The following is a 10,000-nucleotide window of genomic DNA, read 5'->3' as shown; positions in this document are numbered from 1 at the left end:
CTACGAAGAAGGCTGAGGACGCTCGACCTTATTCTCTTGAAAAACGCCGCCGCCGTGGTGATCTCATTCTCGCCCACAACATCATAAGCGGGAAGTGTAAACTCTCGAAAGAGCTGTTCTTCACTCCTGCTCCGGAGCGTCGGCTGCGGGGTCATTCCGAAAAGCTCTACCTGCGACGATTTCATCTCAATCGAAGTAGAGGTGCTTTCTCCGTCCGGGTTGCGGATCCGTGGAACAAGCTGCCAGATGAGATGGTGAAGATGCCAACGACCGCTTTGTTCAAAGCCTCCCTGGACCTCAAGTGGCCTGAACTCTTTACATGAACACCAACCTGTACTTAACTCCATGTCCCCCTACATGGCCTTGCTATTTGCTTTTGAGCCAAATTAACTAACTAACTAACTAACTAACATCTATGGTCATTCTTACCTTATTCATTTCCTCATCAACATTATTATCGTAAATACCACCACCACCACCATCATCATCATCACCTTCCTCATCCTGATCATGACCATCATCATCATCATCATCATCATCATCATCATCATCATCATCATCATCATCATCATCTACACCATTGTCATCTGCGTCCCTTTCCTCAATATTTAGGCAATATATTTTTTATTTCATTCGGATCTGTGTACCTTTTTTTACGGTTCACTTTTTTATTACAGAGAGTTGTATCAAAATGATATCAAGGAATTAGAAGTTGGATCTTTTCAAAGTCTTCCCAGTTTGAAGACTCTGTAAGTTTAATTAGTTTTTTGATTCTCTTTTATTGACAATAAAATTATAAACACCTAATGTCTTTACATGCTTTCTTTTTTCACTCACTCTCTTTAACGCATTATATACACTCAGTCGTTTCTCGCAGGAACATTTATTCTTTGTGAATATCTGAGCCGGTGTGTGTGTGATTGTGTGTGTGCATGTGTGTATGTGTGAGTGTGTGTGTGTGACTATCAGTGTCTGTGTTTATGTTTGAGTTTCTGATAATGCATATGATTTTGTGCATGATTGTGCACATGCCACTCAGGGTGTCATTCAGGGTGAGTGAATGTACACGAGTGTATTGGCTTGATTTATTTACACATCACTTCCGAACCCCGTTCAAACAAAATGCCCCCTAACCCTAACCCTAACTTCCCCATTAAAGGCTCGACACACAATGCATATAGAAGCGATGAGAAAGGGCACCTTCGATGGATCGGCAAGGAAGTCTGAAACGGCTGATAGATGTCACCATTATTTTTGTCTGTCGAGCAGATGTAGTTCATTATTACAGAGATCTAAATTCTTTAGAGCAGCCGAAGCCAACTCCATTGATGACTGCCTCCAAGTACCAATGGTCGACTGTATCGAATGCTTTCGAATGATCTTAACTTACCATGGTCCCCTTGAAGCCAAGTTTCCACTCTACACATTCTATAGTGTATAGAATGACGTGGAAGTTGTGAATGGAGCGGGTCGGGATTGCACAAGTTTGCGCCTCACCATCCAAATATTCGAGAAGTGTCACATAGTTCCGTAACTCATTGACCAAAGTGTTAAATTCAGTTTGGCGCAGTGTTATGGGCTGGTAGTTATCTACTGTGTCCCTCTTGTTTTCTCTATCAGCGTCACTATGTTCCGGTTCACAGAACTGGAAATACGCCCGTTCTGTTTTCAGTAACAACAGAAGACTTCGAGTTGATTGGAGATCAGGCCTAGCATGTTTACGTAAAGCTAGTAGGGCAGACTGTCCAAACAGGGTAATTTGCGCCATTGCGCCTCGTGCAGCGGACAAGAGCGTCATTAATTGCGAATGAAGTTTTCTACCTTTCGCTGCGGTCAACGTGTGCCGTGGAAAGTTGAGTAAAGCCTTCGAGGTACGGACTGAAAACCACTAACGTCTCTGACCTGCTACTCCCACCGAACCACCGAAGAAAGTGCTGGTGAAAGGCATCACAGGTCTGCCAGGAATTGCTTAGCTTATGTACGCCTTTGTTCGTCAAAGACGCAATTAATATTTTCTTACCACGCTGCGCCTCCATCACCCGGGCCCATCGAACATATAAGGTTCTCTCGTTTCTCATAGCACGCAACTTAGCTGTGATAATGCAACCTTCATGTTTCGCATTGAAACATTTCTAAAGCCATTATCGTAGGTTACCAAATCGCCTCGACTTACAACAGGACAAGCTCCTCCACCCTTCTACTCTTCTATAAGTACTTTTTCACGTGCTGCTATCAACATGTTCAGCTCCAGCATCCGGGTCATAACATACAGGGCTTATCTAAGTCAATCGTACAAATTGCAAACTCATGATCTGAGTAGGCGACAGTTTTTAAATTTGGATAAGCTACACTATTACTGCCTATTTTCTCAGTTTAACTCCTTTTAATATACTTTCTAAAAGAACACAAGGGGTTGGTACAGTTCCACACTAGCGTATTACAGAAATCTGTTCGATATCTCTGAGAGATTGGTAACTAGCTGAACTGGTGCTCGATGATTTTGGACACACCAGCAACAATCGTCGGGTGTATACATTAATATGTGTATACACGTACATAAAATGTGCTGCTTGAACAATCAACCCACCTCCCATTCCGGGTCAAGAAACAAACGAAATGATCTGATTGTCGACGAGTATTGGAGTAAGTTCTCACATGATGAATAATCAAGTCTCACTGACAGCAATTCTGTCTAATTCTAAAGGGCCGTTGTCGTTGAGCAGACACCCCTGCTTCCAAGGCAATCCTAGGCCTCTAAAATTTAAACTTCCTACTCTCAATATGGCAATGAGAGCGGCTACAACAGGAGAGAAATGTTAAACGTAAATCTCGGTGTTTTGTGATAGTCGAATGGGTCGACCCCTATAATTAGTGTAGGTCTTTTTGGCAATCCCTTTAAATGTCAACATTATCATCAATACCATATTCATCATCACAACAAAACTACAAATCCTCATCTTTTTCACGAATATCAAAATTGATAAGATCAACATCATATCATCATCATCAACACTCCCACAATAATTTCTTCTCCACTTCCACATCATCAAACTCATCATTGCCCTCATCCCATCCAGCTATATCTACAACATCATCATCAAGTTCATCTTTATAGTAATCTACATTTCATCTCTTTCATCATCCAATTCTTTAGACACAAATTTGTTCAATAAATATTCTTAACTCAATCTTATGTTTCAGGACGTTGTACCAAAATAATATAACGAATATCAAAGCAGGAACCTTCAGAAATCTTTCCAGTTTAGCAACTCTGTAAGTTGAATCAACCTCCTTTTATAGTATTTCTTTAACAATATCTTTCTTAACCTGTAATGTCTTTCTATAGACACAAATTATAGTTTGCCACCTTCATCTCCTTCTTAAACGGTTTCTACTTCTTCTTTTTTTTGGCCTGTAGTTCTAGTATTTCAACTTTGCCTTCTATTTATTCTCTATCTCATTCCAATGTTCCTACTTGTTCTTCCTTTTCTCTTCCCCATCTCCCCTCCTCCTCCTCTTTCTTCTTCCCCTTCTTATTCTCCCACTTCTACTTCAGCATCCTCTCCTACATATTGTTCTACATCTATTTTTTGCAGCCTGTAGTTGTATCTCAATTTCCCGTCTTTTTTTATCCCCTGTCTTTTATTTCTATTTTTTAGTTCCCTTTTTATTTATTCTTCTCCTCATTGTTTCTCTTCTTCTACTTGTTTCTCTTCACCTCCACTTCCTCCGTTGTATCTTTCCTCCGCATTTTGCTGCAATTCCGTGTCTGAGACAACAGCCTATAGGACTAGCCTCATCATGGAAGATCTGTAGAGATCGACGAGGATGGTATGCAACACTGGTAGAACAAAATTCCAACGTATCTGTTGAGGAACTACCAGAGAATCTCGATAACCGAGTGCTAGCGGAAAAGTCAGCAAATTGCCTCAATGGGCTCCTCACAAACTTCCCGAGACTATTCGTGCGTAGACAGCGAATGTGTTTTTCTTTGCTGTCAAGTCTGACGAAAGATCCATTTTCGACCAAATATTTCCTGGTGACGTGAAATGAATTCTCCAGAAGTATGTCAAGCGCTGATGACAATGGTTAGGAAAAATAGAAACACCGACAGACCAGACTAAAGGACGTCTTCACCTACTGAAGGTGTTACTAAAATTTATTATTATATCCAATTAACGATTTCCTAGCAATTTTAATAACATCTATGGTCATTCTTACCTTATTAATTTCCTCATCAACATTATTATCGTAAATACCACCACCACCATCATCATCATCACGTTCATCATCCTGATCATGACCATCATCATCATCATCATCATCATCATCATCATCATCATCATCATCATCATCATCTACACCATTATCATCTGCGTCCCTTTCCTCAATATTTAGGCAATATATTTTTTATTTCATTCGGATCTGTGTACCTTTTTTTACGGTTCACTTTTTTATTACAGAGAGTTGTATCAAAATGATATCAAGGAATTAGAAGTTGGATCTTTTCAAAATCTTCCCAGTTTGAAGACTCTGTAAGTTTAATTAGTTTTTTGATTCTCTTTCATTGATAATATAATTCTAAACATTCAATGTCTTTCCATGCTTTCTTTTTCCTCTCACTCTCCTTAACGCATTATATACACTCAGTCGTGTATATTGCAAACTCATGATCTGGGTAGGCGACAGTTTTTAAATTTGGATAAGCTACACTATTACTGCCTATTTTCTCAGTTTAACTCCTTTTAATATACTTTCTAAAAGAACGCATGGGCTGGTACAGTTCCACACTGGCCTATTACAGAGATCTTGTCGGTATCTCTGAGACATTGTTGACTAGCTGATCTGGTGTTCGATGATTTTGGACACCCCAGCAACAATCGGTGCGTGTATACATAAATATGTGTATACACGTACATAAAATGTGCTGCTTGAACAATCAACCCACCTCCCATTCCCGGTCAAGTAACAAACGAAAAGATCTGATTGTCGTCGAGTATTGGGGCAAGTTCTTACATGATGAATAATCTGGTCTCACTGACAGCAATTCTGTCTAATTCTAAATGGCCGATGTCGTTGAGCAGACACCCCTGTGTCAAGGGCCATCCTAGGCCTCTAAAATTTAAACTTCCTAATCTTAATATGGCCATGTTAGTAGCTACAACGGGAGAGAAAAGTTAAACGTAAATCTCGGTGTTTTATGATAGTCGAATGGTTCGACTCCTATAATTATTGTAGGTCTTTTTGGGAACCCCTTTAAATGTCCAAATCATCATCAATACCATATTCATCATCACTTCAAAATCTACAAATCCTCATCTTTTTCACGAATATCGAAATTAATAAGATCAGCATCATATCATCATCATCAACACTCCCACAATAATTTCTTCTCCACTTCCACATCATCAAACTCATCACTGCCCTCATCCCACCCAACGATATCTACAACATCATCATCAAGTTCATCTTTATAGTAATCTACATTTCATCTCTTTCATCATCCAATTCTTTAGACACAAATTTGTTCAATAAATATTCTTAACTCAATGTTATGTTCCAGGCAATTGCAGCAAAATAATATAACGAATATCAAAGCAGGAACCTTCAGAAATCTTTCCAGTTTAACAACTCTGTAAGTTGAATCAACCTCCTTTTATAGTATTTCTTTGACAATATCTTTCTTAACCTGTAATGTCTTTCTATAGACACAATTTATAGTTTGTCACCTTCATCTCCTTCTACAACTTTTTCTGCTTCTTTATTTTTTTTTGGCCTGTAGTTCTAGTACTTCCTCTTCTCCTACTATTTATTCTCCATCTTATTCTTATATTTCTACTTGTTCTTCCTTTTTCTCTTCCCCATCCCTTCTCCTGCTTTTCCTTCTTGTACCCCTTCTTATTCTCCCACTTCTACTTCATCATCCGCTTCAACATATTTCTCTACATCTATTTTCTGCAGCTTGTAATTGTATCTCATTTTCCTTTCTTTTGTATTCCCTTTTTTATTTCCCTTTTTTTAATTTCCCTTTTTATATTTATTCTTCTCCTCATTGTTTCTCTTCTCCTCCTCTTCCTCCTTCGCATCTTTTGTTTGCATTTCACTGCAATTCCGTATCTGAGACTACAGCCTGTAGGACTAGCCTCGTCATGGAAGATCTTCAGAGATCGACGAGAATGTTCTGCAAAACTGGTAGAACAAAATTCCATCGTATCTGTTGAGGAACTCCCAGATAATCTTACATTTGTTCATTCAACCATTCATCGATAACCGAGTGCCAGCGGAAAATCAGCAAATTGCCTCAATGGGCTCCTCACAAACTTCCCGAGACTAATCGTGCGCAGACAGCGAATGTGTTTTTCTTTGCTGTCAAGTCTGGCGAAAAATCCACTTTGGGATCTTTTCCTTTTGAAGGGCACTTTGTAACATCATCATCATCATCGTCATTGTCATCTACCCCGTCATCATCAGCTTAGCTTTCCTAAATTTTTAGGCATTATATAGGCATTGTATATTTTTGTTACAGAATGTTACGTAAAAATGATATCAAGGAATTTCAAGTTGGATCTTTTCTAGATCTTCCCAGTTTAGAGTTTCTGTAAGTTGCATTATTTTTTTACTCTCTTTTATTGACAATATGATTCTAAACATCTAATGTCTTTCTATGCTTTCTTCTCTCACTCTTCTTAACGCACTATATACACTCAGTCAATTTCCACAGGAACATTGATTCTTTGTGAATGTCTGAGAAGATGTGTGTGTGGCTGTGTGTCTGCGTGTGTGTGAGGGTGTGTGCGATTGTGTGAATATCAGTGTCTATGATATGAGTTTCAGATAATTAATGCATATAATTTTGTGCTTTATTACGCATGTGTCAGTCTGTGACGTTCGTTATGAATGAACATACTCGAGTAAACGACTCGATTTCTTTATCATTTATTTTGTATATTATTCTTTATGTTTACTTCTCGATCAACGCTGATTAACTTTCATGGTCCTCCGTTCTAATTAATTATTGCGAATTACATTATTCGTGTTGAAAATTTTGCCATGTTCCTAAGGTATGTTTCGATGTTATTAAAAAATCGAAAAAGGCCTTAGGAATGAGAACCCAGGTTGGAAATTTCCCCAAGGCACTTGATGAAGGCTGGAAGGGATATCAGCCGTAAGGTTGTGTTACCAAAAAACAAGATGAGAACAAATATCCGTCAAATGTAAATAATGTAAATAACGTACATATTTCCTCGTCTTTTAAATATAGAACTGTATTATCTAATCGGTACGGAGCCGATATAATAGACTTCAGTGGAAACATAGGGAAACTGCATCAAAAACTGGCTCGTCTTTCAGACCATCAAATTTTCCTGTGTAGATGTAGAGACTCAAAGCTAATACCACCTGACAGGATCGATTACCAGCTGGAAAACCATTCAACTAATTAATGAAATCAAAGAGAGGTTATCTTTATTATTTAGGAAAATAACCAGAGATGATGATAGAAAAACAATCCAACAATATCTAGGAAAGAATTTCAAATGGTGACACACGCCAGATTAAGAAGTTTGTGAAACTCAAAGCTCAAGCAGTACTAAACTAAGGTCTCAACTTTACGACAACCATCTAGCGCAATCCAAACCTGGACACAATAGCCCCTATTGAAGAGATAGCCATAAGGATACCAAAAGCTGAGGGAGATGAACAGCTTCAATGAAGTAAAACTATGAGCACTTACCCAAAGCACATAGAGCTGCCCTCTATGTGAAAGCACGTGTAAAAAATAAGACAATTGAATAATAATAATAATAATAATAATAATAATAATAATAATAATAATAATTATAATAATGATAGGGAGACACGCTCTCTCCTCTCGTTTCCTGCTTGGGTCTGACACCTCTATCTGACATGCTAAATAGAACTGGATGCGTATACAAATATTACGGCAAAACAATCAGCCACATTTTATAAATGGATCACCTAAAAATATACGCCATAAATGACAAACAGGTGGAAACACTACTATAGACAGTACATGGATTTACGAAAGAAGCAGATATGAAATTTGGATTAGAAAAATGCTCCAATGCAACGCTGAAGAGAGGAAAATTAGTTAAGAATAGCAACGTCACGCTAGATAAAACCAATGAAATAAGAGAATTAGACTAAAGTCAGACATACAAATATTTAGGAATCCGTGAACTAGATATGATACAACACACACAAATGAAAGAGAAAATAAACCAAGTATACTATAGACGAGTTAGATCAATACTAAAAACAGAGTTCAATGCTAAAATCAAGATAATAGGTATTAACACTTTAGCCGTCCAAGTTATAAGTTACAGCTACAATATCCTTAACTGGACACTAAATGAATCAACCAAAATAGACAGGAAAACAAGAAAAATAATGACAGGATCTAGGATGCACCACCCAAAATCTGACAGAGAAAGGCTATATATACAACGTATAGAGGGTGGTAGAGGTCTTATACAGCTGGAAAACTACTATAAAATAACCACCATAGGACTACAAAAATATCTACTTCAGAAGCAAGGAAAACCGATGCAAATAGCGGCAAAACACGAGCAAAACAATAAACTGTTCTCAGTATTTAAGGAAGCTAACAAATACAGACAAGAAATCATACTACCTAACAAATATGAATCATCTAATATTTTATTTTATAGACATTTCAGACGTAATATTTTCCAATAAATCTCGTTTCCAAAATTTTCTGTTACAGACATTTGGATGAAAATAATATCGAGAAGATTCAAGTAGGATCCTTCGTTAATCTGACCAGCTTAGAAGTGATGTAAGTTGCATAAAACTTGTTAATAATATTTCCTTTACAAAATATTACTAAATATTTAAAACCTTCCCATTTTCTTTCGCGTCCCGTCCTTATCTCAATCCCTTTTGATAGAACTGTGTGACTGTTTGTGAGTCTCTGTACATGTGTACGTGCGAGGGTGTGTGTGTGAATATAAGTATTATCGACATGTATACTCTTGTTTCGCTTCTTTTCTTCCCGCTTCTTGAAGTTCGGCTTCTTAAAGTATTTCGTTTATTTTGTCGACTCATTCATTTTCAATACTTGCTCTTCATACTACACATTTTTCTTCTTCTTCTTGTTTTTTGTTGTTGTTGTTGTTGTTGTTGTTCTTGTTCTTCTTCTTCTCTTCTTTTTCTCCTTCTTCCTCTTCTTCTTCTTTTCCTCCTTCTTTACCTCTGGTCATTCTTTTCTTTCTACTTTATTCGTTTCTCGCCCTCTTTCATTCTATTTCTGTATATATAAAATGTATATCATATATATATATATGTGTAAGTGTATATATATATATATATATGAATACATATGTATATGTATATATATATATATATATATATATATATATATATATATATATATATATATATATATATATATACATATATATATATATATGTATATGTATATATCTATGTATATATATATATGTTTACCTGTATGTGTATATATATATATAAATATATATACAAGGTGAGATAGGGATTATCAGTGTAACCCACTATGGGATATCATTTATCCAATATACTGCCAGCTTGCTGAAACAGCTCTAAGATCCATTTTATATTTATATGTATTGTTCTTATGGTATTATCTTACTTATTGATGTGTACTGTTTTATTCTGTATTATTCTGTTTGATCTGGATGTTCCTAAATAATTAGTTAATAAATTATAGGAATTGGTATTATCTAGTAGTTGATGATTGAAAGAAATATATTCATCCATTTTCTTATTTTATAATATGTCTATGTAGGCTCTGTAGTGACGACCATGACTTTGAGACTCAGTCTCAACGTATGGCTCACCACTTCACCCTACGTGGATACCCCCTCACCACCATCCACACCGCCCTTGCCAGAGCACGGTCCGTGGACCGTGTATCTGCTCTCTCTCCCCGAACCCGCCCTGTAGTCTCCCGCCTCCATTTCCCCCTCACTTACCACCC

At 37.2% G+C, this 10,000-nt stretch overlaps 1 protein-coding gene across 1 annotated transcript in view; it reads left to right on the top strand.

Annotated features, from left to right (window-relative positions):
• LOC115215777 (protein artichoke-like) overlaps nt 1–10,000 on the top strand; it is a 150,980-nt gene that overhangs the window by 136,395 nt on the left and 4,585 nt on the right. The window contains exons 20-22 of the mRNA XM_036505741.1: nt 3,202–3,273; nt 4,464–4,535; nt 5,564–5,635. Of these exons, the coding sequence (XP_036361634.1) occupies nt 3,202–3,273; nt 4,464–4,535; nt 5,564–5,635 (216 nt within the window). The remainder of the gene's footprint in view (nt 1–3,201; nt 3,274–4,463; nt 4,536–5,563; nt 5,636–10,000) is intronic.

The sequence above is a fragment of the Octopus sinensis genome, linkage group LG9 (genome assembly GCF_006345805.1).
Source record: "Octopus sinensis linkage group LG9, ASM634580v1, whole genome shotgun sequence".
NCBI classification, from domain to species: Eukaryota; Metazoa; Mollusca; class Cephalopoda; order Octopoda; family Octopodidae; genus Octopus; species Octopus sinensis.
This window is presented reverse-complemented; position numbering and strand designations above follow the sequence as displayed.